Source organism: Alligator mississippiensis, chromosome 15, assembly GCF_030867095.1.
Source record: "Alligator mississippiensis isolate rAllMis1 chromosome 15, rAllMis1, whole genome shotgun sequence".
In the NCBI taxonomy this organism is placed as follows: domain Eukaryota; kingdom Metazoa; phylum Chordata; order Crocodylia; family Alligatoridae; genus Alligator; species Alligator mississippiensis.
Genome location: NC_081838.1, coordinates 19,378,903 through 19,406,055, shown reverse-complemented (window position 1 = coordinate 19,406,055; position 27,153 = coordinate 19,378,903). Strand labels below are relative to the sequence as shown.

Genomic DNA, 27,153 nt, shown 5'->3' with positions numbered 1-27,153 from the left:
CAACTCCATGGTGCAACCAACAGGCAGTAGGAATATTCTCTTTGTGAAAGTGCCAGCTCCAGGCAAGGGTGGATCCAGAGGAGGTGCAGTGATTCCTGGTCCACCCAAACTTTATAATCAACAGATGGCAGTGGTATTTCTATTCAGGCAGCAGCAAGTGTCAAATGGACTTCCTGGCTCATTATAATCTACCTGATTCCTTCTCAACTCCACACATTAACAACCCTCTCTCTTTGTTAATGGTCTTGACCTTCCATCAACCAAGCCAGCCATTCTTCTGCAATTCTGCTCTCTGCTTGCTGCTCCTGGTAATGTAGCTCCTATTACATGTCCCTGCAGACTGTTGTTAACTCTAGCTAAAAGCTCTAATATGAGTGTGGAAAGAACTTCCCGATTTGGGCACTATAGAGTGGACCTCAGTCACTGACCTCGGCCTGGCATCTGAGGTCAGAAAGGGCACAGCTGGAGCTTCCTGGTGCCTCCTAGGACCTGATCCACACAGAGGCAAGCAGCAGATGGGAACAGTGCCTTTACTGTATTTTCTCACTTACAACATGCCCTGGATTAAGATGCATACCTTGTTTTGGAAGGGCAGAATGAAGATCTTTTACCAAGTTCCTTATCTAATAACTAAGTTAGCAGCTTTTGCAGCACCTCAAGGGGGAAAAATAAAGTGTTCATAGCCAACAGCACTGCTTTTGCTCCCTCCCATATCCCCAGCCAGAGGCAGAAACTGTTATCATATTTTCTCACATAGATTAGGCACCTCAGTTTCCAGTAGCTGATTTTGGAGAGGATTGCTATGCTGTATGCAAGAGCCAGTCATTCCCAACCTGATCCTTATGCAGCAGTGGCAGTAGGTGGAAAGACAGAGGCAGAAACTACTGTTACTATATTTCTATATTTCCTCACTTATAATACACACCCCAATTTCCAGCAGCTGAATTTGGAGGAGACTGCATGTTGTATGGCCATTCCTCACTCGATCCTTTAGCAGCAGTTGCAGCAAGGGGAAGTTTTTGACCGCTGTGGCTGAGGTCTAAGTTCCACCACATCCATAGAAAAGCAGTTTGCCATAGAGAGGAGAGATGGTTGTTTTTTGCGTTTCATCATGGGTTCAAACATCAAGAGGGAAGGGATGTGTGTGTGTGTGTGTGTGTGTGCGCGCGCGCAGATTCACAGACAAAACCGAGACACTCAGGAAAGCATGCACATTTAATCCTTAAAATGAAAAGAAATTTCAAGATCACAAAGAAACCCACAGGCCCTTTGGTTGTAAAACATCACCCCGCCCTCGTTATAACCAGCTCTGAACCTGCTACCCCGATTCAAGTTTGCATACAGTTGGACATAAAATTAAGGATCCCCCCGCACCCCAAAAGTGCTAGAGGGCAAAGTACCTGGATTATTAGAAAAAATAACATTATTAATGTAACACAGAAGCTTGCAGCTGGAAAGCACGGCCTGCTGAGAGCAGAGACCGAGGTAATGACAGCTCTGCTCTAGACAAGGCCAACAGCTCCCAGCCCCACCAGCTCAGAGGTTCTCGCTGGTTCTCACGTGATTGTGTGATTTATACCCAATCAACGTACACTCCTCATTGTACCATATGCCGGAGCCCCCACCCAGAGCCCTGGCTAAGTATTGCTCATATTACTGCATAGTATTTTGCCCAGATAAACCCAACTGGGAGGAGGTGATGCCCCTCCCCATCCCCGATCCATCAGCCTGACACCCCCATCCAGAGGCTGCTATTACTAAGCCCAGTATGGACACCCGTCCCACAGGCTCATACCTTGCATTACAATTCATACTACCTCTAAGCCTCTGATTTGCCTCCCTGGATCCCCCCAAGGGAAGGTTTCCCATGCCCACGTCACAGCTGTGCGATGTCCCCACTGGTCACCCATAATGGTCTGAGTCAGCCCGAGTCTGAGCCCAAATGACAGCAACCTTCCAGCCCCCTCCAAGCCTCCCAGGTGCTCAAAGGGGGCAGTACCTACTGGGGAAGTCCCCGGATGACCCCCCTGAGAGACCACTGTCAGAAGGGAAGTTCACACCAAGTCGTGACGTACCAAGGAAGGTCCAGGGGCTGGGCTGAAGGGGGGTGGTCTCTGCTTACTGGGTGCAGCTTGGGCCACAACTGCTGCTTGCTGGGTGTTTTGTACCTTCCAGCCGGACGCTGCCAGCCACCCCCTGCGAGCACACAGAGCTCATGCACAGAGACCCCAGCTCTGGAGCTTCTGGGACACCCAGTACTCAAAAACTGCTTGCCCACTGCAAAAGTGGGGGCAGAAGCAGCCGAAGGAGCTGAACCGGAGAGAGCACACTTAGGCTCGGGGTTTCCCTCTCCAGTTTTGTGGGGTGGGAGACGTACCTGCTTGCAACTAGGGCATGCAGCAGCTGAAGCCCTCCACCAAACCAGGCCGGGACCAGCTCTGCTCCCAGCTCTGGCCCCGGACAAAGTGGGGGTCCAATCTTACAGGGCATCACCTCCCGTTCTGCAGCCCATGGAAATCCATGTGTGAGCCCCCACAGATGGGGAGGACCTGCTGACAGCCTCTGCTCTGGTTTGAGAGCAGCTTCCTCTGGTTTAGCTGGAGTCAAATGGGGAGCGGGGTGACATTAGAGCCACAGAAATCAGAGCCCACCCAGGGGACTTAGAGGCCGAACTGGTGTATGATTTCCCCAGGGAATCAGCAGCCTCAGAGACTGGCAGTGCAAGGACCAGGAGAGGCAAAGCTGTATCCAAAATCATCTGGGCTCATGACCAGAGGCACTGGCCACTTGTGCCCAGGCTGGGGTGCTACAGCCTGGTTCCTGTGCTGTCTTGCCTCTTGCACCCCTGAAGTTTGGGATGAAAGCAGCTCTCCCGTGGGACCTGGACTGAGCATAAAGGGGGCAAGGAAGCAGCAAAGGAACTGCCCAAGGAGAAGCAAACCCCAGCAACCTGCTCCCCCCATCTCCCAGCACAGTGCCACAGCCTGGGGAACTCCCTGCTCAAGTGTGATGGTCACGAAAGTCCCCTGGTTGTGCAATGTTCCTGGTGCCATAGCATCAGAAAAGCCTAATCTCACCCCGCACCCAGGCCCAGGCTGCTGCTGGGGCTTTGCTTTGGCTCTGGCTGACTAAGCACCCAAGCATGTGGAAGGATCCCTGAGGAAAGCCCCATGCTGCAGGGGGTGGATGGATGCACGAGGGAAGGGGGTTGCTCTGCAGATGCCCTTCCCGGCCCCTCATTTCTTCTCAGGGCTGCCAGCAGGGCCAGGGCGCACCACAGCAAGGCGGCTGACTCGCTCGAACACGGCCTCAGGTGACAGTGCGGGCAGTCCCCGGGCCAGTGGGCAGTCGTCCACCAAGCTGTTCATGGGTGTGGGGGGCAGCAAGGCCTCGTCCTCTGCCATCGCCTCCTCTCCTGCCCGGCAGCCCCAGGGCTCAGGTCCCCCGTGCAACAGCAGCTCCCGCAGGATGGGCAGCACCTTCTTGCGGGAAGCCGCCACGTTGCCCTGACGGTAGGTGCAGAGGTCGGGGCAGGGGCTAGGCAGCGGTGAGAGGTCCAGGGGGGGGCTGCTGGCACGTTCCAGGGCACTGCACAGCTGCAGGGGGGAGAGGTGCAGTGAGGCCAGATCTGGGGAACCCCCACGTCCTCTGACCTGCCTCCCCATGTGTCCTCTGCTCCCTGCTTGTGGGCTCCAGCTTAATGCTCAGGTCTCTAATCCCTCCTGATCCTACCTTCCCCGCCTGGAACCTCAGATCTCAGTTAATGAGTGACCAGGGACAGCTGAGTACACACACGTACCGTGCATGTGCACACATGAGCATCACAACCCCTACCTCCTCCCCACCTTCCAGCCTGGACAAGCCCTGCTAACGCCTGGACAAACCCAGCCTGCTGGGGTGGGGGGCAGCCCTGATGGGAATGGAGCCTGAAGTGGGATAGGGGGTCTCGGGGAGGGACATGGAGCTGGCAGGCCAGGCAGCTTCTGGTTCATAAGGAGTTGCCAGGCCTGTGCCTCCACCCACAAGAACTGGGGATCCCTTGGAGGTCAGGGGGCAGCTGGAGATGCTATACCAGCCTGCAGCCCCTCCCCTGCTGTGGTCAATGAAGGGACCTTGCACACCCGGAGGTCAGAGCCCCCGGAGATGGGCACTGAGCAAGCTCAGGGGGGGATGGGACCTGTGCGGGACACTGGATTTCCCAGGTCTCAGGCAGGGGTGGGACAGCTGTGCTGGGGGACAGGGAGCGGGGAGGAGAGGGTAGAGCTGGCTGGGCCTGGGGGGAGATCCCTGAAAGTACTCACTGTAGCACGGAGCCGAGCACAGGGGCTGTACACGGCCAGCTGCCGGTGTGGCTCGTGGCGCTCCCCGAAGGAGATGGTCATGGCCACGAGGGCGGTGTAGCTGTGCTGCTGGCAGAAGGTGGGCAGGTCGTGCTGGAGGCCAGGCCGCTGCAGGAACTCCTGGACAAGGGCAGGCCAAGGGTCAGGGCTAGGCCAGGCCCCACCACCCTTTCCCAGCCACTGGGACCTGACCCCAAGCATCCAGCTGCCTCTGGAAGGGGGACTTAGCCTCTAAACCCACTGGGCCTTGTGAGGTGGAGCAAAGCTGCACCTGAACTTGCCCCCTGTGCCTCAGTTTCCCCTGCTTGCTCACTTCAGACATTACCACTGCTTCCCCTCCTGGCCTTGTGGTGGGAAAGAGGTGACACAGCCTGGACCAGGAAGCCAGGCATTCAGCAACACATTCAAAGGACCCCCCTCCCCTCACCCTCAGCCCTGCTGGAAATGTAGAGACACACGGAGCTGCATGTCCAGATCCATCGCTGCCCTGTGCCTCAGTTTCCCTACGGGGCTTTACTTACCTCCAAGGTCATGTACACAGCACTGATGGCCACGATGAGCTGGTCGCCCGACAGCACCTTGAGGTCTTTCTGCAGCACCTGCTCCGTCGTGAGGCCTGGGGGTGTGAGAATGGGGAAAATGTACCATGGGGGCTCTGGCCAGATGGGAGCCATGGGCACCCTGCCTGTCTTAGACCTGGATCAGACCAGTCGGATCCATGCCAGGGCTCGCTGGGGTAGAAACGCCAACTTGGCCCCAGGATGTCACCAGGTCTAGTGCAGGGTGGGCACGGGACATATGGGGTGAGCAAAAAGGAGGTTGGCAGGCAGGGACACACAGCGGAGATGAGGTGTCCCAAGGGCTGGCCCAGCCCCTTCTTTGAGGTCAAACCAGCCCAGGGATTTTCAGTCAGGTGCAACCACATCCCAGGGTCTCCCAGGATCCTTTTAAGGGTGCCACAAAACACTAGGCAAACTCGTACACAATTCACAGGCTGAACCCAGAGATTCCCCACCCCTTCTTCTCCATTCTGGGAGGGCCGACTTTTCTGCCATGGAAGAATCGCCCTAGGCCTAGGATTTTTCTGTATCCAGGAAACGAGTGAAAGTGAAGAGCTGAGATTTTCCGAGAGGGGCTCGGAGCCTGGCCAGGCCGCGATCCATGGCCTTAGGAATGTATCCTGGCATCGGCTCCCGGCTTCCCCAGGCCTGCTCTTCACTCCGTCTGCTGGTACGGAGCATGCAAAAGCAGCGGATGAGGTCAGGTTATGCCATAAGTCACAAAGCTGGAGTCTAACAAGGGGCTGCACCCAGGCCCTCTTGCCTCAGTTTCCTCACTCATTCCTTGCCCCCCTGCTTCCCCCCACCCCCGAGCTGCCCCCGTCTCCCTCCTGCTGCAGCTGAGACAATGACCCCCCACTCCCTGCATACCCGTGACATCAAACTTAGCCTTCTGCAGCGTCTCAAAGATGATGTCTCGTGCCGGCAGGTCTGGGAACCTTGCCTCCAGCAGGGCCACATACCGGGCGTCCTTCGGGGTGACCTTCCTGGCTTCCGGGGCCAGGTTGACGCAGTCCAGAAGGATGGTACCTGCAGGAAAAGGGGGTCATAAGTGTTGCAGGGGGAGCCTGAGACCCCCGTGCCTGGCACACACCAGCTGGTGACAGAGGCATGATGTCTATGAACGGGGATCTCTGTTCTTTCCCCACAGCCCAAACCTGCCCCCCTGGAATGGGTGCCACCCTCACCATGTAGCAATGCAGCTGTCTGTCTGTCCAGCAGCTCCGGTGGCCCCTCCATCACCCGCTCTGCCACCAGGGTGGTGCAGGAGCCCACGGGCTCCACCGTGACACGGCGCCGAGGGCCCCAGTCCCGCTCCAGGGGCCGATGGTCAATGACTTCGATCACGGCTTCCTCCAGTGCAGCATCGCCACTGGGTACGGGGAGGGGAGGAGGTGAGCTGCAGAGCTGGGGCGGGGCACCCCCCCAGTGGCACCAGCCCACCTGGACCCCAAAATTTAAGGGACCTTGAGGTTACCCCAGGAACAGGCCCCACTACTTGAGGAAAGCCCTGCCCCCAAGGCTGGTTCCACATCACCCACCCCAGCCTGGGGCATCACCCGCTGCCCCCTGATCCCGGTTTCTGCCCTCCCACGGGAAGGGGCCTTATGGCCTCACTACATGGATGGGGGAAAGCCAGGGAAGAAGACAAGGCATGGGGCCCGGACAATGCCCCAGGGATCCCTCAACAGCTGGAGAGAAGCTGCCACTGGTGCCTAGCCCTAGCCCCCCCCAATCAACCCAGGCCCCTGAAGCCACAGGCCCTGGGGCTCAGGCCCCGCCAGCAGCAAGGGACATGCCCAGGGCTCCCTGGGAGGTCAGTGGCAGAGGCAGGAGTGAACCCCAGGTTCCCCCTACCCTCTGGGACTTGCCTGGGCAGGATGTGGTGGTCGACAAGGGTGAGGGTGAGGAGGCCTGCACGGTGCAGCATCACCAGGTCGATCTCATCCCGGAAGATAAGGCAGCCATCAGGGATGCCCTGCTCCCGCAGCAGGAAAATGCTTTCCGAGCGCAGCGGGAACTCGGTCCGTGGGATGTTCAGCACTGGCACTATGGCTGCCCGGGCCCCAGCCGCTGTCTGTGGGTGATGGAAGGGGTGATGAGAGGCACCATGAGTACACTGACCCCTGCCCCCCCCGCTCCCGCTGGAGGAGGAGGGTTGTGAGCACCAAGACACTCACCTGCGTCAGGTAGTAGGCCAAGGTGAGGGCTGACACCATTGAGTCCAGGTCGCAGGCTTCGTTCCCCAGCACCACGTGGACTTCCTGGTGGTGCTGCACATGGTCCTACCGGGAGAGAAAGGGGTTAACCAGGCATGGCACCACTGCCCCTGGGTTCAGCCACAGCCACCCTCTTCCCCCCTGCTGTGATATCCCGCCCTGCATTGCTGAGGGGCTACCACCCCATCTCTCTGCAGCAGGCCTGACCTGGGTCTACCAGCTTCTAGCCCTATCCAGCACTGGAGGTGCCAGGCCAGATGGGAGCTAGGCCACGGTGACTGAGCCCACCCCAGAGGCCACGGGCTCGACTAGTAGCAGCACTGCACAATGGTCAGAGCAAAACCTGCCCCGGGCTCTAACTCTGGCTCTCGGAGATCAGAGCAGGGTCATGGGAACAAGGACTCCTCCTGGGTTCCTCCTGCAGCTCTGGGGAGGGGAGCGAAGCCCACGGTCCTGCCCAGGGAGGGCCGGATGTCCGAATGCCTGGGTCCCAGAGGCAGCTCTGTGCCCGTCCTGCAGGGTAGGCATCACCAGCACCTTGGCCCTGTACTTACAGGAGGGCGCTGGGCTGGTAGCAGGCTGCTCCAGGGCAGCCACGGGCTGGGAGAACAGGGAAAGCCCCTCACACTCCCCGTGCCAAGGGGAAGGTATCCGGCCACCTATGACAAAGCAGAGGTAGGCAGATCTCAGCCCCATGCCCTGCATCCGTCAGCTGGTGAGTGGGCACTGACTGAGACCCCGCAGGCTCTTGCTTCCAGGCTGGACCCAAAGGGATGCTGCAGGGCCAGATCCTGCCCCTGAGCTCAGTGGGGTGATGCCAGATCCCCCAGCAGAGCTCTGATCAGCACATGCCTCAGTGCCCAGAAAGCCCAGCCTGGAGCCAGACCAAACAAGCCAGGCCCCCCACAGCAAACCCCCCTGCCCCTCCATGCTGGAAGGCAGCAGGGGTTTCCTGGTTACGGCCAGGGAAACAGATGGGCGCTCGGTGCTGCCCAGGCTGATGCCAGAGATAAGAGCTGCCACGTCGGTGATGGATGGAGGCAGTGTTAGAAGCCAGGGGCGACGGTGCAGAACAGCAGCACATGGAACCTAAATCACCTGGGAGAAGCTGCAGCCCTGGGTTCACCATACCTGTTTCCCCTCCACCCTCCTTACAGGACAGGGCTGGGAGGAGACATATTCAAGCTGGTGAGGCTCAGACTGGTATGACCTGGGATCTGAGAGGCTGGGGGCTGAAGATTAGGGACCTACTGAATGCACTGCGGGGAAAGCATTAGCTTCTGGAGGACTGGCAATAGGAAATGTCAACCCGGCCAGGCTGAGAGGGGAAGTTGGGGACACAAGTCAGCCATGTGAATGGGCCCCAGGACTGCATCTTGTGAGCACCGGTCACCCCTGCACAGGCACAGGGAAGGGGAACTCAGGCTGGGGTTTGCAACACAACTCGCTCCCCAGAGGAGGGGAGAGCTGGAAGCTTCGTTAGCCCAGGACATGGGGGCCTACACTGCCCCGAGCCAGAGACGTGTCATTGCCCCGTGCCGCAGCCAGCTGATCGGCACTCTTTAGGGGAGAAACACCATTAAATCTCCTAGCAGACGAGACCCATCGGCACCCCAAAATTCCCACCACTTTTGCCCCAAAATCTCCATCCTGGCATTCCCAAAGGGCACCCATTTCTATAGCATGCCCCCTACCCAGCTAGCACAGCTCCACATGCTCTTATTCACTTGTTTGAATCCAAGGAGGAAGGGAAAATGCTTTTCCAGATGCAGAGACGGAGAGGAGAGGAGAGGAGAGGAGAGGAGAGGAGAGGAGAGGAGAGGAGAGGAGAGGAGAATTCAGGCCTTGAGACAGAAGCCGGCTTGCAGGGGGCTGCTCACAGAGCTGCTTGCTCCAGCTGGCAAGTGAAGACTGGATTTATCGGCACGTTTCAGGGTTGGGGAAGGTATCAGGTCCCCAGCAGCCCTCAAGCATACCAACTAAAACAGAGGCAAGCGGCTTAGGGCATAGCCTGGCCTGACTAACTCCTGCTACCTAAACTGACCAAGCAAAGAGCTTTGAAAGACAGAAGCTGATGCCAGGATAAACTCTTAAGCCAGGGGTTTGAAGCTCATTGGACTCCAGCTCCGCATGGAAAACCCCAACTTTTTGCTCTCCCTCCTTTCTGGACTAGATTGAAAAAAAAATGCTGAAGTCATTGTGTCGCAAAAAGACTCAGCCAGCCCAGAGCCAGGCAGGATGCCTGGGACAACTGCAGGGTCCTGTGGGCAAGCCCCGGGTGCATGCTGTGAATTGCACACAGGTGCAATATAACGGTGCTCATACTGTGAGCCCCTATGAGGATCTCGTGGCAGCTGGGCTGAGAATCACTGACTTAAGGGCAGCCCCTTACAAGTTTCTTCTTGGTGCTCTATGAAGCCAATTTCCCCCTCTGCAAAGGGTTAACATGCTAGCACGGCCCTTCCCCTGCACTTCTGAGACAGGGAAACTGAGGCAGAGGTTAAGTGATTTCCCCAGGGTCATGCAAGGAAGCAGCAGGAAGGCTTGGACTAGGGTTGAGTCTCTGGCCCCACTGAAAAGCTACTGGCAGAGGGCGTTTAACTCCTGGGCTGATCACCCATGTGTGATGCAACCACTGGCTTCCAGGGGAACTTGGAGATTCACATCCGTGCCCTATCTCATCTCCTGATGCGAGGCAGCAAAGCTCCAGCCCGTCCCCTCCATCCTTCCTGGGAACTTACTGTCACAGTCGAGAGTGCACAGCATCAGGGAACATTAGGGTCTGAAGGGACCTCAGGATCTAGGTCGGGGTGGGCAATTATTTGGAGCAGAGGGCTGCTTACTGAGTTTTGGAAAGCCATCGAGGGCCACATGGCAGGCAGCCAGGGGCAGATAAATATACATTTTCTAAATTTTTTAGGGGCCCTGCGGGCTGGATAGAATGGCCTAGCGGGTCGCATTTTGCCCACCCCAATCTAGGTCAAAGCAGGACCAGCCCCAACTACATCGTTCCAGCCAAGGCCTTGTCTACCTGGGGCTTAAACACCTCCAAGGAAGTTCCAGTGCTTCACCACCCTCCTAGTGAGAAAGTTTTTCCAAATATCCAACCTCAACTTCCCTGTCTGCAACTGGAGCCCATTGCTCCTCGTCTGTCATCTGTCACCACTGAGACCAATCCAGCTCCATCCTCTTTGCAACCCCCTGCAGGGAGTTGAAAGCTGCTATTAAATCTCCCCTCAGTCTTCTCTTCTCCAGACTAAATAAGCCCAGTGCCCCCAGCCTCTCCTCACTAGTCCTGTCCCCCAACCCCCAAATCATTTTTGTTGTCCTCCGCTGGACTCTCCAATTTGTCCACATACTTTCTGTAGTAGGGGACCCAAAACTGGCCACAGGACTCCAGATATGACCTCCCCAGTGCTGAATGGAGGGGAATAATTATTTCCCTCAATCTGCTGGCATCACTCCTACCAACGCAGCCCAGGATGCCGTTAGCCTTCTCGGCAACAAGGGTACTGGTTCATATTCAGCTTCATATTCAAGGGCACACTGCTGGTTCATATTTAGCTTCTTGTCCACTGTCACCCCCAGGTCCTTTTCTACAGAGCTGCTGCCCAGCCAGTGGGTCCCCAGCCTGCACACGTGCATGAGATTGCTCCATCCTGAGTGCAGGACTTTGCACCTGTCCTTGAACTTCGGGAGATTTCTTTTAGCTCAGTCCTCCAAAAGAAACATCTAAAGCAATCGCCTACATTGCGACCAGGATGCTGCTGCTCTTCAAGAGACTGGGTCATCTTTGCTTCCACTGTTCAGCCTGATTCGTACCCCCCCAGCCAGAGCCAAAGGTGACAACCAAGAAGCTCCTTGGATGGACTCGTGTCAGCGTCTGCAGGAGCCGGGGGCTGAAGGCATGGACCTATATACCACATATCCCCTTTCCCCGAGGAGAGGTCTACAAGCAGACATGGTTGGGGAGAAGGAGATGCCAACAACAAAGACAACAGATTCTCTGTAGCCACGGGCGAGGGGAGAAACATGCCATTTCCATCTCATCCGCCCCACGCCAGCCTTGGGAGTCTCCGCGTCCACAACTCCAGCCCCAGGTCGAAGCTGGGCCCACCAGTAAAGGGCGGGGTAAAGCGCTGGCAATACCCGGCAGCTTCCAGAAAAAGCCCGGTTCAGTGGCGGCATCTCGGCAGCCGGCCCGGAAAGAAGCCGCCTGGCTCTGCCTGCCATGCCCGTCGCCCCCAGCCCTTCCCCACCCATGTCACCAACCTGGTCTGAAGTCCAAAGCCTCAGGCTGGGCTCCATCATCCAGGGTGGGCAGGGGGGCTTGTACACCCATGTGCACAGTGTGGGGCAGTGGGCGAGTGCATGCGTGTGCAAGGCAGGGGAATGTACATGTGCAAGGGGGTTGAGGAGTTGTGTGCAGGTGGCTGGGGGGGTATCTGCGTGCATGGGGAATGAGCACGGAAAGGGAGGATGCATGCACGAGGAGCTGCGCACACGCGCGTGCAGGGGGCTCGGGGTCGTGCACAGAGGCCGGTCACGGCTGTGCTGGGTGGTGCTGGCAGGGGCTGGGGGCGAGCTCCGGGGCCCGGTGATGCCCGACCCCACCTCCCCTGCGCCCGGGCGTCCTCCACCCGGCCCCGGCCCCGGCCCCGGCCCCGGCCCCGGCCCCCCGAGCCCCCCGCCCGGGCGGTACCTGCAGGGCGCGGCGGCAGCCGGCGAGGAAGCGCTCCATGGCCGGGCCGGGCCGGGGCTGCTGCCGCCTCCCCCGCTGCCGGCCCGGCCTGGTGCGCGGCGCGGGGCTGCCGGGAAAGGGGCGGCGCCGGGGGAGCGGGGGGGGGGTACGCACACGCGTGTGCAAGAGGGTCGGAGGGCTGCGCATGTGCGCGTGCAATGGGGTGGGGAGCGGCGTGCACGCACGCGCGCGAGGGGCGGGGGTGCTCACGTGCGTGTGCGCCGAAATGGAGGGGGTGCGCGCACACGTGTGCAAGGGGTGAGGGGTAATGCATAGGCGTGGGGCCTGTGCTCACACTTGTGCAAGGGAATGGAGGGGTGCCCCCCGTGAGTGTGCAAGGGGAGTGTGCCCACATTTGAGTAAGGGACGGAGGTGTACACACTGGCATGCAAAGGCATTTGAGGGCTGTGCGTGTGCAAGGGGTGGGGGTGTGCACATGTGCATGCAGCGAAAAGGTGGGCGGTGTGCACATATGAGTGCAAGAGGGCTGAGGGGGTGTGCAGGGGTGGTGGGCACATGCAAGGCTTTGAGGGGTGCACACAAGGAGGAGGGGAGAGGCGTGTGCATGGGCATATGCAAATGGTTTGCAGGGCGGTCCACATGCAAGGGTGGGGACAGGGGTGGGTGTGCAAGGTGCATGAGGGCAGCATGGGCTGGTGTGCAAGGAGGTGGTGTGAGCATGTCCCTAGGCCATGGGGGAGTGGGGTACAAGGGGTCATAGATCAACGCAGAAGGCTTGCAGGTGTGAGCCTGGCTGCAGGGGAGGGGAGGAGCAACTGGGGCGTGTGCATATGTGTGCATACGTGTGTGTGCAGCTGAGGCCAAGGAGGGGGCGCTGGTGAACTGGATCATGCCCACTCCCCTCCCCTCCCCCACTGGAGCCCACGGCTTCCCGTACGCCCCAGCAAGGAGACGCGTCCCCCCATCCCAGGACTCCGGGAGCTGGGGACTGGCACCGTGGAGGCCGGGCTCCGGCCTGGGGGCGCAGCAGCCTCCTGCGCCCCGCGCAGCTCAGGCTCTGCAGGGCGCGGCCCTCTTGCTGTACGTCCTCCACCCAGCAGGAGTCTCTGGAAGTCAAGGCTGAGCCCGGCTGCTCTGCGCCCGGCCCAGCCGGGGAATCGTCTCCTCCAGCCGGAGCACAAACAAGGCTGCGAAGTTGGCAGGAGGCGGCGGTGCCCCAGGTCAGCCTGTGCCGGACCCACGGGCACCGCCATACAGAGCAACGCCCGAGGGGAAGCTCCTCTGGGCACGGGGGACTTCGGAGCAGGCGCTTCCCCCCTCCCCAGGCAGGTACCGCTGGGTTTGCAGGGGCCGGGGCTTGCTGAAGTTAGGGCAGAGGGGCTGTATTGTGGGAGGGGGCCTCTGAACCCCTGCTTCTGGGGAGGGCTCTGGGGGTCTGTCTCCCATGGGTGCATGGCCGTGTGTGGCTCTTCCTGAGCTGCCCAAGTTCCCCAGGGAGGTTTCTGGAGGGTCCCCCTGTCCCCTTCTCCCCCCGAATCTTTTCCTGAGCGGGATGGCTTCCAGGCTGGTTGTGTCCGGACAGGCTGGATCAGGCAGCTTTGGGCGAGTGACATGGTCCCAGTAGGGGCTGGCCGGGCCTGGGAAGAGTCGTGGGAGCCATCGCGCTCCGCACGGAGCAGAGCATCTCCCTACCCATCCCTGGGGCAGCGCCTCTGTAACGCCAGCAGTTCCTGCCACCCCGGCAGCTGGGTCAGGGGGCATGCACCCTATTCCCCTGGCCTTGCTGAACGGCCCCCAGAGGAAATCTGTTGGCATCCCCTCCCGGGACCCCCGGGAGCTTGGAGCCGGAACTGGCCACCCCAGCCAGGGGCGCTGGGCCCCTCGTTTGAGATCTGGGGAAACTGAGGCAGGCTTGGCTCCTGATGAGCTGCCTGCGGAGGCGGTGATGCCAGGCCTGTTGGGACAGGCGGGATGGAGGAAAGGCGTGCCTGCTTTTGGGGCACGGTGCTGCCCAGGAATCCTGTTCGGTGCCTTTGGGAGGGCCCCGGCTCCGGAAACGCCTCTGTCTGGCTCCTGTCTCCTCAGCCCCTGTCTGGTCCCAGGCTGTGGCCTTAACCATTGGGGAACCTTGCCCCCACCCTGCCCCCTTGCTATGGGTTTGCTCTGCCTGTGTGTTGTTACAGGTGCCTGGGCCTGGCAGGGCCGGGGCTCCCACCTCCTTTCCTTGATTGTGCTTCCGAGGGAGAATTTCAAGCTATATGGGCTCCCAGTGCCCCCCTTCCAACAGCGGGTACAACTCGGGCAGTGCTGGAGCAGAAAGCAGAGCAGCAGATTGGGCAGGGAGCAGATGGGGCAGGGATTGGAGTGGCACGCCCCTTTCCCAGACCTCCTCCCAGCCTAGATGAGCTAGGGCTGAAGGTCCTCAGGGCTCAGGGACATGAGCTGTGACCCAGGGCTCGCTGGTGTCTGTGCCCCGGCTGCGCGGGTGTGAGGGATCTACCAGGGACTAATCCCAGTGCCATCTGGAGCACGTGCCCAGGCCCCTGGGAAGCAGGGGCTGAGAGGAACGCAGGAGGGTTCTGTTGTGAGCAGCCAGGCTGTGTGCGTGTGCTTGTGTGTGCGTGAGCAACTGGGGCTGGTGTACACACGTGTGTATGCGCATGCAATTCATCACCCCCTAACTCTGTTGCCGCGCATGCTTGGCATGAAGGCAGTTGGCAATGCCTTGTAGCAGGCGTGGCCAGCCTGTGGTAGGGGGCAGACTGGGCAGGGAGCAGAAAGCAGAGCAGCAGATGAGGAAAGGAAGCACAGTGTGGGGAGCAGAAACCAGGGCAACAGATGGAGATGGGAGCTGAAAGCAGAGCAGTGGATTGGGCAGGGAGCAGAAAGCAGAGCAGCAGATGGGGAAGGGATCACTGGGCAGGAAGCAGAGTAGCAGCTGGGGTAGGAAGCGCAGGGCAGGGAGCAGAAAGCAGATCAGGAGGGCAGCACAGGCCAGGGAGCAGAAAGCAGAGCAGCAGATGGAGCAGGGGACCAGAGCAGCACTCCAGGAGGGGGCTGGGCTGCTCTGTGGCCCCCTACCACAAAAGGTTGGCCCCACCTCACCCTAGCGCTGCGCCGGCAGTGGATGGGGACAGCCCGGCCTTTTCTCGCTCCCTTCTGGCTGCTCCTCGCACGCTTGGCCTGCAGGGAGAGGGGCCGGGGCACTGTAGAGGCTTTTAAGCCCCCAGCTTTGGACAGGACTGGTCTGTGCTGCAAGTCAGGCCTGGGCGTGAACTCTTTCCTGGCCCTGGGGCCTCAGCGACTTGGCTCTAGGGCGGTGGTCACTGCTGGAGAGGAGCACACGTGACTTGTGCCGTTCCATACACATGCATTGGATCCGCACAGCGGACAAACAGAGTCTGGTCTCTTAGGCATTGCATCCATGGCTGATAATGGAGCCTCTGGTGCCAGCCAGAGCCAGGAAATACTGCTCGGAGCTGGTGATAACAGCCATCTCTCCCTTGCGTGGAGTCCCCGAGCCCATGACTCTGTCTGGGCTGTGTGAGAGCCATTTAAGGGTGCTGCGGCATCTCAGCCCTGTGCAGACGCCCACATGTGCCCCACGAGAGAAACCCAGAGATGTTCCCGGAGGAGTCCAGACAGTCACCACCATCCTTGCAACAGAAGCATCGCTGCAGGATTTTTCTGTGGCCAAAAACTCTCCGTGCCCTCTGGATAAAGTCCTTGGGCCCAGGTGTAGCCAGTTCACCCTTGTCTTATCCTCTGCCAGGGGCTATTTTAAGCACCATATTTTCTCATGTACCACATGCACCTCATTTCTAAAACACTGGTGGCTGCAACTGAGCGCAAGCAAAGAGCTGGGATTTGCCAAGGGAGGGTCCTGGAGTCCGAACGGGTTGAGAATCACCTGTCTGAGCTTTGCCGTGAAAGCTTTTCTACTGAAAAGCTGCATCTCCCCCGGGTCGTGGAGCCATCTGAAAGAAGGACCCAGCCTGGAGGTTCTTCTGGTATGACTGTTTCTTAGAGATGTGGGGACTTCTGTTCCGAAATAACGATTCTGTGCAAAAGCTGGGAACGTGGCTTCTTAAAGCCATAAGAAGCTGTTAGATGCTGTGGTCTGACGGGCTGGGAAATAAAAAAGGTGGTGGAAATTGCCCAGTTACCCGGAGGTTAAGCCTAATGACTTGGTAGACTAGACCTTCGTGTGGCTCCGGTACACACATACATGTGCATCAGGTATGCACACACATGCCCCCTTCACATGGGTCAGGTAAACAACCCCCTTCATGTGGATCTGGTTTATGTATCCATGCGTGCTTGCACACATATACACGCACACATTTTTACAAGTGGGGCAGGTATACGCATACACACTCATATCAGGTATACCTTCATGTGGGTTAGGTGCACACACCAGGTACATGGGGATCAGGTACATATACACCCTCCCTTCATGGGGACCAGGAGCACATGCATGTGTGCACGCGCACACACACACACCCCTTCATGTGGATTAGGAACAGGCAAAGAGGCAGATCAGGTACATACACACACCACTTCACGTGGCTCAGGCACATGTGCATGTGCACACACACACAGAGCAAACTTCCCTGCAAATCCCTGTGCCTGCTGCCCACTTCAAGCTGCTAATCTGTTTGCAACCTGAAGCTAAGCCTGTCAGGGTCCCCCAGGCCCTGCATCCCCAGGCTGCCATTGATTTCTCACAGGATGCCCCACACCAACAGGGTACAAACCCAGAACCCACCCCACGTGCCCTGGCCACCAGCCCAGGAGACGGGGCCAGAAGCCCCAGATGAAACGGGCTGATGAGGGTGAGCAGACCCAGTGATGCTCCTTGTCAGTCTCCTGACTCTGACAGCCCTGGGGATTAATCTGATTAACGTTCACATGGGAGTAATTGAGGCCGGGAGGCTGCTGGATTCACCCCAGAAGGTCCTGAAACAAGCCATGGACACAACCTAGGTGTCCCGACTCCCTGCTGCTCTGTTGGCTCCTCTACAGCAGTGTTTCTCCACCTTTTTTGGACAAGGACCCATTTGGAAACATTGATGGCCAGTCCCGACCCAGTGCCCATCATTCCCGACCCACTGCCCCAACCTCCAAGTGTGGGGCAAGGGGGGTGTGGGGGGAAGGGGGGCCCTAACCAGCCCCTCGCAGGCTGGAGCTCTGCCAGCCTGCCAAGGAAAAGCCACCATTTCCCACCTTTTCTCCTTTAAAGGAGAATCCGTTCTTTAAGTTTGTTCACAACCCTTTAATATATTCTTGCAACCTACTTTTGGGTCACGATCCACAGGCTGAGAAATGCTGCACTAGAGGAAACATCGAGCTAAAAGCTTTCCTTCTTGGCTTCCGGGTAAGAGGCAGGATCGGTTCCCTGGGACACCTCTGAGTATTTAAAATCTGCCTGGAGGAGGCTGAAGAAAGAGCCCTGAGACCTGGACTGAGAGCAGGTTGCCTCTGGCTTGGCCTTCGTACGGGTACACGGGGCATCTCCTTCCTTCTGCAGCTGCCAGCCCGTTGATCACAGATTTCCAGCCGGGCTCCTAGACTAACAGCCTGCAGGACCCCACAGTGATGCTCCTGGCATGGAGCGCTCTCATTGCGATCGGGGGCTCCCCACGCCTTGCACACTGTCGGTCTCAGCAGGATGGGAGCTGGGCTGAGGGGGGTGGTAGAAACACACAGGTGAGCACACAGAGGGTGTGTTTGTGTTGGGAAACCTCTGGGCCGGGCTGCAGCAGTCCGGTCTGGGCACTTCTGTTCCACATACCTGTGAATTTCCAGCCCTTGCCAGTTTCTCCTTGCCCAGTTGTTTTGTGGGTATAGCCAGAAAGATACTGGGGCAGCAGCTCAGTTAACAAGGGCCTTTCTGGAAGAGGCTTCGAGAGGACACTGAAAGGGGGCAAGGGCAGTAGCCACTTGGTCCGACTCCTTTATCACAGAGGCCTTAACTGAAATGCCCATCACAGGCACTGGCCTGATTTCCCTGCCAGTGTCTTATACCAGTATTCCTAGCAATGCAGATGTTAAATTGGTGTAAAGGGGCCTCTTCCTGGTTTTATTCCCCTTCTCTACAGCAGTGGGTGGGTGGGTCAGCAGATCTCCCAGTAGGGAAGCAGCCCATACTGGTGAGAGTTCTTCCCCTGGCATCGTTTAAACCAGTCTGCCTGAGGGTCTCTGAGCTGGGGCCTGGGGATCCTCGTGGTCTGTAAATGTGGCATCGGCCCCCTCTGTGTCAGACTGGTGAGGGTCCTAGAGCACAAGACCTGCCATTGACTGGGTCAGACTGTGGGTCCGTCGTGCCCGGTCTCCGGCCACATGGCAGCAGAGAGCAGAAGCTGGGGTGACTGGGTCTGACCAGGGGTTTTCCCCTGTTCCTCTCTCCCTTGCAGTCGCCAGCATTGAAGGTCTAGGAAGTTGTGATTCATGGGCCGTGCTCATCACTCCCGTGCTCAACAGCTACTGATGCCCCTTTCCTCTAAGCACGTGTCCAACCTCTTGGTGAATCTGGCTGAACTCTCAGCTTCTCCCGTGTTTGGTGGCACCGAGTCCCACTCTTTAATTCCACGTTGGGTGAGCAAGAACTGCCTGATGTTTGTTTTAAACTTATCGTCTACCAGCTTTGTGTATGGTAGACGATAGGTATGTATGGAGAGAGAGAGTTGATACTAAATCCCTACTGATTTTCTCTTTGCCATTTAGTATTTTGTAAACCCTTCTCCTGTCCCCGCTTTGCTAAAGTGCCCAGGCCTGGCCTCTGCAGTCTCCTCTGGAAGCCCCTCTGTAGCACTCATCATGCTTGTTGCCCTTCTCCGGACCTTAGCTAGCTCATCTAGATCCTTTTGGAGCCGCGGGGACCAGAGCTGGGTGCAGGATTCAAGGTGTGGATGCCCCATGGTTTTGTAAAGGGGCACGATGATGCTTTCTGTCTGGTTCACGATTCCCTTCTCATGGATCCCTAATGCGCTGTTTGCCTTGTTGGCGGCTGCAGAGCTGCTGTTTTTAGTGAACTGCCCGTGGTGATGTCCAGCTCTGATGCATGCAGGTAACAGCCAGTGTAGAGCCTCTCCCAGCATAGCTCGGGTTTGGGTTACTTCTGCCCAGGGGCGTCACTGGACATGGAGCGACGCTGAGCTCCATCTGCAGTTGCCCCTTTGCTCCCTCGTGCCCAGTCCTGCTGTGATTCCTCGCAGCCCACCTTGGTCTTTGCCAAGGAAGACCTGGGGCTGCCCCAAAAGCCCTGGCGATTGCTGCCCTCGTGTGACAGGGCAGTGGATGAATGCAGGGAGCGGGGAGGAGGGTGAGCACAGAAACAATGAGCCCACGGTGCTGTGTGGAAAGCAGGGATGACCACAGACCCATTACTGACTCCCCAGAGGGATCCACTGGATTCCTAGCCCTCTTTGCCAACTGGCTGGCAGGCAAGGGGAGATCTGGGCCTGGCTGTCCGAGCCCAGGGCCTAAGTGATGCATCTGCCAAGCAGATAGGGGTGATACGTGTGGCTGCCCATGTCCCACGGCTCACAGGGACCCAGCTTCTGCAGCCGTCCTCTCCACTCACCCAGTGCACATCAGGGGCTACCAGCAGGCAGAAAGCTGCGGTCACCACGAGGCAGGGCTGCCGCAGAGGCTGGGAACAGGGGGACCAGGACCCTGGGCCCAAGTTCCAGCCTGGAGCTGCCTCCCTGGGTGGGGTGACCCTGGCTGGATGTGACTCAAGCGCTCAGAGCTCCTGCTGCGGGCTTGTGGGCAATGGGGACATCAGGAGCCTCTGCAGCCGCAGGGCTGGGCCCTGGGGAGTGGCTCTGGTGTCTCCTGCAGGCACACGCCCGGAGGAACAGCAGGAAATGTTCAGTGCGGATTTGGATAAGGCAGGAATTCGGATTAGCGCTGGGGTTGTGCAGCACCATCGGTCACGCATCTGGGGGCAAAGGGAGGACCTGGGGGAAAAGGCTGCAGGCTTCACAGCTGGCTTTGGGCCTCTGTGCATGGCAGGGTGTGTGTGATGGATTGTGTACGTGTTTGTGCACGTGAGTTTTCGGTTGTGTGTATGTTATGGGATGTGTGTGCGGGTGTGTCCATGCATCTGTAACAGGCTCTGTGTGTGTGGGTGTGTTCATGGATGTGTGTTATGGGTTATGTGTATGTTATAGGCTGTCTGTGGGTGTGTATGCATGTGTGCTATGTGTTATGTGTGCATTGCAGGCTGTCTGTGGGTGTGTTTGTGCATGTGTGTTATGGGTTGTGTGTGTGTTACGGGCTGTGTGGATGTGTTCTTGCATGCGTGTTACTGGCTCTGCATGGACTCTGTGCATGTAGGTGTGTGTACACACTATTGCTTGGTCACTGGCTACATGTGTGTGTGTGTGTGTGAGATACACAGGACAGTAACTGCACAGGATTCACAGCGTGGTTGGGCAATGGATTTATAAACGGGCAGCACAATACTTTCTTTCTTGTTCGCAGTCCCCCTCTTAACCATCCCTAATGTGTTGTTGGTGATGGCAGAGCGCCGCTAAGGATTTAAGTGAACTGTCCGCCACGACTTGCAGATCTAACACGGAGGGTTGACAATGATCCATGGACTTGGGAAGCATTTGCCAAAGTCTGTGCCGGGCAGTGGAGACATATCCATTGGGGGGGTTCTGTTGGCCTGGCTGTTTGCAAGAGGGCCAGGAGCTTCATAGAAGGATCCAAATGAAGGCAATGTCAGGGGGAGCGTATAGCGAACACCTGCCCTGCAGGGGAAAGGGGTAGGATGAGTTGCACGGGGGTGGGATGGGAACGAATTTTTGGCATTGCGGTTTATGGAAACAATCTCCCAGTGGTGACAGGGTTCAGAGGTGACTTCACTTTAGGGGGACACTAAAACAGATCCTTTTAAAGCCCAGGACCCTGAAATTAAACACCTGGGATCACTGGATTCTCTGGAGAGAGACCTTGGTGGCCTAGAGGTGTGAGGCATGGCTATTGTGAACGATGGCTCATCTGAGTCTCTCCCTCTCTGCTTAGATTCAGTCCCGCTCCTGAAACCATCTGCTACAAGATCAGCAGGGCCCTGATCAGGAGAAAAACCGGACAGACGGCGGAAGCACCTGCAGGCCAAGATCAGACGGCAGCCGCCCTTCGTGCCTGCGTTGCCTTGAGGCGGGATTGCACAGGACTGTAACGAGCTGGAGATCCCCAGTGACTGATAAGGCACCAATTAGCTGCCAGCCTCCCCACCCCTGAGCTTCAAAACAAGGCTTATATTGGCCCTATTTGCCTGTCTTTCTTACATATATTTTGCAACCAGGGGAATCCAGTGGGGTTTGCCACTTCCAGGAGTCCCATCTCCCCTCTACTTTGGGAAACCATCAGTTTTCTACCTCCTTCAAAGCCCCCAAAGGCAGGTAACGTGTGTCCTTCCCAAGGCCATCTGGAGCGGTCCGTGCCCACGCCACGGGAGGGGGATACTGCCTCTCATCTGCGCCCAAGAAGTGAATGTAAAACGCACCAGAAAAGCCAGGCTGGGGGTTGTGCGTCCGTCAGGCGCTGGGTGGGGCGACTTCGGCTGAAACCTCCCCGTGCCTAATGAAGATCTCGTTAAGTATCCCACACTGGGATCTCCTTCGATAGCCTCGGGAATGTGACTTGAGGCTGACTCTACACTGCCAGACTACTTCCACGTGCTGCTTTTTATTGAGACCCACATCACTGCCCGGGGGCGTGAACCAGGAAGGGTTGAACCTGCTGATTATAAGCTCTAGGTATTTATTTGGAAAAAACTGGTTTCCTCTTCCTGGCAGGGGAGACTTAGTGCTTTAAAAGCCCTGTTTGGATATCGAGAGGGATTTTTTTTTCCCTCCTGGGGGAGCTGGAGACAGGAGCAAAAGACCCCACGGAGCTGGTATACAGGGAACACTGTCATAGCTGGGACCAGGGGAGATCTGCCTCAGTGGATGTGCTAGAGACACGGCCTGTCTGCTCTGATGGAGCCAGTGGAGGCTGAGCCAGCCAAGAGCGATGGGGTGGATGTGGAAGGCGCTAAGCCTGGAGCCACTCAGGAGGAGAGCGTGGCTAGCATGGTGGATGGGAACGTGGCAGATGGGAACGCGGCCAGCATGGCAGATAAGGATGCGGCAGATGGGAAGGTGGCCAGCATGGCTGATGGCAAAGGGACTATGGCACCGGCTGGTGGCAGGGATGAGCTGGAGCCCACGGTTCTGCCAGGCACCAGGTGTATGGACAGCACAGAGGCCTCTTCTGAGCAGAGCAGCCTGAGCCAGGAGGAAGGGGCGACCCCAGAGCAGGGGGGCTCCCCATGCCAGGATCCAGCTCCAGTGGCAGGGCCTGGGAAGGCTGTGGAGGAGCCAGATCCAGATGCCAAGGAGGCACCGTGTTCCCCGGACGAGGCCAGCCTGAGCACAGGCAGCTCTGAGATCCCCGGGCCCAGTGCTGTGGCGCAGGCGGCGGAGGGCCCCCAGGCCCAGTTGCCCAGCAGAGAACAGGACCCTGAACCCGACTTCTACTGCGTGAAGTGGATCACGTGGAAGGGCGAGCGGACGCCCGTCATCACCCAGAGCGAGAATGGGCCCTGCCCACTCCTGGCCATCATGAACATCCTCTTCCTCCAGTGGAAGGTAGGGCAGGCCCCAGGGTGAAGCGGGGGGAGTGCAGCCTGGAAGTTAAAGCATCAGTCTGGGAGGGGGGAGAGCAGGGATTGTGGCCTGTCTCTGCCACTGACTTCCCACCTGCAGCCCTGGTCATGTCCCTCTGTCCCTGGGAACGTGGGAGGGGAGGCTGTTGCCATAGAGACAAGGCCTAGAAAGACCCTGGGAGGCTGCCCCCCTGCCCTGGGGCTTGCAATGCATGCTGAGAAAAGCATCCAGATACTCACTCCCCCGCCACTCACAGGTGAAGCTGCCGCTGCAGAAGGAGATGATCACGTCAGAGGAGCTGATGGCGCACCTTGGTAAGTGGCTCAGGAACTCCTCTGGGGCTGAGGAGATGGGGTGGGCAGTGGGGGCCAGGTCAGGGATCTCCCACCTGTCTTGTGTCTCTGCCAGCTGTGGTGGCTGGGTCTGCTCCCTCTCCCCCCCATGCTTGCAGGGCTGAGTGATGGGGCCTGGCCAGAGACCCCCCAGCCTTTGGCTGTAATCACAGTCTTGAATGAACCCAGTGGCTGCTGGGGAAGCCCAGCAATGGGTTCTCCTACTGCCCCCACACACCTTGCCTTGGTCATGTCCCTTTGCCACCCCCTACCCAGTGGGGACAGCTTGGCGGCCCCTGATGAACTATCTTCTCTCTCCAAAGGCGACTGCCTCCTGTCCATCAAGCCCCAGGAGCCGTCCGAGGGGCTGCAGCTCAACTTCCAGCAGGTGAGGAGCTGGGGTGCCTCCCACAGTGGTGAGAGGTTGCATCTGCAGGGCACTGCCCAGCCTGCTCCCAGCCATGAAATGTGTGCTGTGCCCCCCTCCTGCCCACAGGCCTCAGCTCTGGGGAGGGAATGGGACTGAGCCCCTGCCAGAGCCAGGCATGCCCAGCACAGTGCCCAAGCTGTCCCTGGGCAGGGAGTCTGCAGCACCCCTGGGTGGAGGGGGCAATACAGACCCCCTTCCAGGTGCAGCTTCCCCTTCATGGACTCAGATAGGGAACTCAGGGGTCTGACTCCCTCCCCTCCACCTCAGCCTTGGCCACTGGACTCCTGCTCCTTGCTCCAGGAGGAGAGTGGACCCAGTCCCCTTGGGCAGCTGGAGAGAACCCACCTGTCCTCACAGCACTGCCTGCTCCAGCCGTCCCCCATGCTGGGAGATGGATCGTGCCTGGGGATCTCCGCAGTGCCCCAGGGGTATCATGCCATCCTCCTTCCCTCCCTCCCGCACCACAGAACGTGAGTGACGCCATGATGGTGCTGCCCAAACTGGCCACAGGCCTGGATGTCAACGTGCGCTTTACTGGAGTTGCTGACTTCGAGTACACACCTGAATGCATCGTCTTTGACCTGCTTGGCATCCCCCTCTACCACGGCTGGCTCGTGGACCCGCAGGTTGCCCACCACAACCCCCCGCCCCTGGGGGGGAAATTTGGGTGGGGGGACTGGAGAAGTTGGGGGTCCGACCTGGGACTACTGGGGGCAGCGGGGGGCAATGGGGGTGGAAATGCCACACGGGCCAGGGGGTGGTAGCTCAGGCACTACGTGCCAGGTGCTGTGTTGGGGGGTGGCCAACTGCCCCATGACCAGGCTTTGGGTGGATGTGGGGGGCTCAGAGGATGGAGTGGGCAGGAGACCTGGCCCCAGGGTTCCCCTTGGGGGGTCTGAATATGGCCCCCCCAGTGCTGCCCAGGCTTACAACACCACCTCCCACACCCCAGACCCTGGAGGTGGTGCAGGCAGTGGGCAAGCTGAGCTACAACCAGCTGGTGGAGAAGATCATCACCTGCAAGCACTCGCCAGACCCCAACCTGGTCACAGAAGGTAACACAGCCCCCACCCGCTGGCCTGTTCCTGTATTGCTACCAGTACAACCAGTGCCTGGCAGGCTCCCCCTAGCCCTCCCCTCCCCCCACCCCCTATTTCTACATGCACACACACGTCTGTCCTGGTCTGGCCTCCAATCACATTAACAGCCCTTCTCCGGCCCTTGTCTAGTCCCACTGCATCCTGGGGACAGAACACCACAGAGTATTTGAGATGCGGGTGCACCGTGGACTTGTGTAATGGCACGACAATGTTCTCCATTTCCTTTTCAATATCCTTCTTAATACTGCCCCTTTCCCGGCTGCGGGCACAGGCCTGATTGCCGAGCAGTTCCTAGAGGCCACGGCGTCACAGCTGACATACCACGGGCTGTGCGAGCTCACGACTGCTGTCCGGGAGGGCGAACTCGGCGTTTTCTTCCGCAACAACCACTTCAGCACTATGACCAAGCATCAGGTAGGGCATGCGGCAGGGTTACCAAGTGTCAGTCAAGTAACTGACTGTCAGTAAAAAAAAAAAAAATAGGTGAGAAAGGCTGTCAATAAACAAAAAAAAAATGTAGCCGTCATTAAAAGAAAATTGTTAAGCAGCTTCAGAGCACCCTGCAGGAAGCATTCAACCATGTGCTGCTGCTATTGCATCTCAGGCTGCCTGTAATACTGCTGGGATGGCAATAGGCTTCTTCGGGGGTCTGTATCAGGATGGGAGGAGCAGGGCTAGAGGGGATAAGGCTGTGGGGGGCTTCAGGGTATGGAGGTGAGTATGGGGCCCCTGGCAGGGGTTGGGGAGGCAGCACAGACTCAAACCATCACTGTGGTCAAGCAGCCAATTTTTTTTTACTGACAACCTAACATTATTACATTTGTTTTATTTTTCCTGTGGTTTAACCCCTAAGACTTAACCCAATTTTTCTACCTGGGGCCAGGTAGCAAAGAGAGCTCAATTTACATGATATGAAACACAATATCTGTAAAAACATGTGTCAGTAAAAAGGTTAAAAGCTGGCAGATGGTCAGTAAAGAAAAAAAATATTCGTGAGTGGGGACTTGGGGCCAAAGGCAGAGCAAGGGGCACTATGGGGGGCTCCAGCCTGGCTCTAATGTCTCCCCCATCCCCCTCCCCATCTAGGGCCACCTGTACCTGCTGGTGACGGACCAGGGCTTCCTGAAGGAGGAGTGGGTGGCCTGGGAAAGCCTGCACACAGTGGATGGCGACAGCTGCTTCTGCGACACTGAGTTCCACCTGAGCCACTCGCCTGGCAGGGAGGTGCCTGTCAGCCCCCCACAAGGCCAGCAACAGCTGGATCAGGTGCGGCTGGCAGCAGCACAGTTCAGTGGTTACAGCAAGTGGGCGGGCAAGGGTGGATACTGGGGAAGCCGGACTCCCCAGTTTCCTCCTCAGCTGCCTTGGAGTCCGGAGGCAGAGGGAGAGAACCCAGGAGTCCAGGGTCCAAGAAGGGGGCAGAGTTGCAGGGCCAGGGCAGGGTACTGGGGCAGCCAGGACTTCTGGGTTCTGTCACAGGGTAGCCCTGGGGTCCTGCCCTGGGTCTGGGCTGGACATGCTGCCCAGTGGTTAGTGCTGACAGCTGCCCCTGCCCCCAGGACTACATCATGGCCCTGTCGCTACAGCAGCAGCAGGGCCCACCCCCGCTCAGCGACCTGGAGCTGGCCCAGCAGCTGCAGCAGGAAGAATATCAGCAGCCTCCACCGCAGCCCCCTCCGGCCCCACCGGGGCAGGTAACCCGCCCCCCACATCCCCCTTGGGGCCAGTGAGTCCCCCCGCTTCCCCTCCAGGGCAAGTACACCCCTCCCCCAGTCCTAGCTACCTGCTGGAGGGGTCCAGCTGGTGGGCTGCAATGGCCAACCCACCAGTACGGGGTGCTTCCAGGCCAGGCTCTGCCACCCCCCCTGCTCCCGGTTAGCGCTGCCATCCGGTGGTCCCCAAGGAGGGGGGTTCTCAGGGACTGGGGCAGCATGGAGCGGAGACTCAGACACCTGGGGTCTCCCCTGAAAGGGGAGAGGGTGTTGGGAATGGAGCCAGGACTCCTGGGATCCACCCTTGGCAGTGGGCTCAGGTGAGTTTGGTGCCCGTTGGTGCCACTCATCCCTTCTTCGCAGGCCCGTGGGAGAGCAGGTGGTGAACGCCGGCACCGGCCGAAGCCTGAGTCGGACTGCACCCTCCTGTAGAGCTGCCTGTGTCGGACCCCCGGAGCTCCTGCCCTCCCTGCCCATGGGGTCCCAGCTGCCAGGATCCGCCCCGAGGGGACCTCGCTCCCAGCCTGGGCATCGTGGCAATGACCGACCCTCTGGGCGGGCTCCCGGTAGTCCTCCCCTTTCCCCATGCTGCACCTCTCGTGCCTTGTAGCTCTCACCAAAGATGCCCGGCGCCCACAGCCTCACCCCCCACCTCCGACCCCTGGGTTCCCTATCAGGGTTGGCATCCAGGACTCGGCCCCTACTGGGACCAAACCACCCTCCTCTCTGCCCTGCACAGAGTGCCAGGCCGGGGCTGGGAGGCATGGTGCAGGGTGTGGGGTCTCCACCTGTGTGGGGAGGGGGTACGGGAGCTCCTGGGATGAGACTCACATGCTGCTTTGCTGGCCCTGCCCCATGAGCTGGGTTGGGCCTGGGGTGCTGTGTGCCCCCCTGCAAGGGTGCTGGGGTCTGGAGCTCTTGTGGGGGGTTGTCAGGAGTCTCCAGTCTCTGCTGTGGTTTCTGGGCCTTTCCTTTGTACCATGGCCCTTGGGGGGTTGGGAATAAAGAGGTTTCTTTTCCCCAGGGTGCCAGCAGTGCAGGTGTCTGTCTGTCTGGGGGAGAGGAGAGGGAAGGGAGGGGGCAACGGGAATCCA

General features: G+C 58.7%; 2 protein-coding genes across 8 annotated transcripts; one reads left to right on the top strand and one right to left on the bottom strand.

Moving 5' to 3' along the window:
• Window positions 1–1,196: 1,196 nt before the first annotated feature.
• PRUNE1 (prune exopolyphosphatase 1) lies at window positions 1,197–11,951 on the bottom strand. Of its 4 annotated transcripts, none has more exons than XM_059718829.1 (9): window positions 11,822–11,951; window positions 7,674–7,778; window positions 7,081–7,185; window positions 6,772–6,977; window positions 6,088–6,272; window positions 5,771–5,929; window positions 4,862–4,956; window positions 4,302–4,460; window positions 1,197–3,596 (listed from the first exon to the last, which is right to left on the bottom strand). In XM_059718829.1, the coding sequence occupies exons 1-9, from the start codon at window positions 11,858–11,860 to the stop codon at window positions 3,237–3,239; spliced, it is 1,413 nt and encodes a 470-aa protein (XP_059574812.1). In that variant the 5' UTR covers window positions 11,861–11,951; the 3' UTR covers window positions 1,197–3,236. The 4 variants fall into 4 exon arrangements, with proteins under 4 accessions (XP_059574812.1, XP_019334531.1, XP_059574813.1 ...); XM_019478986.2 differs by lacking the exon at window positions 11,822–11,951 and adding an exon at window positions 11,392–11,741; XM_059718830.1 differs by lacking the exon at window positions 7,674–7,778 and having other exon boundaries at window positions 11,822–11,949.
• Window positions 11,952–12,735: 784 nt separating this feature from the next.
• MINDY1 (MINDY lysine 48 deubiquitinase 1) lies at window positions 12,736–27,085 on the top strand. Of its 4 annotated transcripts, none has more exons than XM_019478974.2 (10): window positions 12,736–13,150; window positions 20,858–22,467; window positions 22,742–22,799; window positions 23,141–23,205; window positions 23,715–23,873; window positions 24,200–24,302; window positions 24,619–24,761; window positions 25,434–25,613; window positions 25,934–26,041; window positions 26,423–27,085. In XM_019478974.2, the coding sequence occupies exons 2-10, from the start codon at window positions 21,817–21,819 to the stop codon at window positions 26,489–26,491; spliced, it is 1,536 nt and encodes a 511-aa protein (XP_019334519.1). In that variant the 5' UTR covers window positions 12,736–13,150; window positions 20,858–21,816; the 3' UTR covers window positions 26,492–27,085. The 4 variants fall into 4 exon arrangements, with proteins under 4 accessions (XP_019334519.1, XP_019334517.1, XP_019334520.1 ...); XM_019478972.2 differs by having other exon boundaries at window positions 12,739–13,150; window positions 25,907–26,041; XM_019478973.2 differs by lacking the exon at window positions 12,736–13,150 and adding an exon at window positions 18,395–18,418 and having other exon boundaries at window positions 25,907–26,041.
• The last annotated feature ends 68 nt before the right edge of the window (window positions 27,086–27,153 follow it).

Bases quoted from the DNA above. Each gene is read 5' to 3' on its own strand.
- PRUNE1 (XM_019478986.2), bottom strand. From the start codon at position 11,604: ATGCATCCTCCCTTTCCGTGCTCATTCCCCATGCACGCAGATACCCCC. The intron at 6,273-6,771 runs GCAAGTCCCAGA...CCCCGTACCCAG, and splicing joins GACCACCACATCCTGCCCAG to TGGCGATGCTGCACTGGAGG. The intron at 3,597-4,301 runs GTGAGTACTTTC...TCCCCCCTGCAG, and splicing joins GTGCTCGGCTCCGTGCTACA to CTGTGCAGTGCCCTGGAACG.
- MINDY1 (XM_019478972.2), top strand. From the start codon at position 21,817: ATGGAGCCAGTGGAGGCTGAGCCAGCCAAGAGCGATGGGGTGGATGTG. The intron at 23,206-23,714 runs GTGAGGAGCTGG...CCCGCACCACAG, and splicing joins TGCAGCTCAACTTCCAGCAG to AACGTGAGTGACGCCATGAT. The intron at 25,614-25,906 runs GTGCGGCTGGCA...CCCTGCCCCCAG, and splicing joins GCCAGCAACAGCTGGATCAG to GACTACATCATGGCCCTGTC.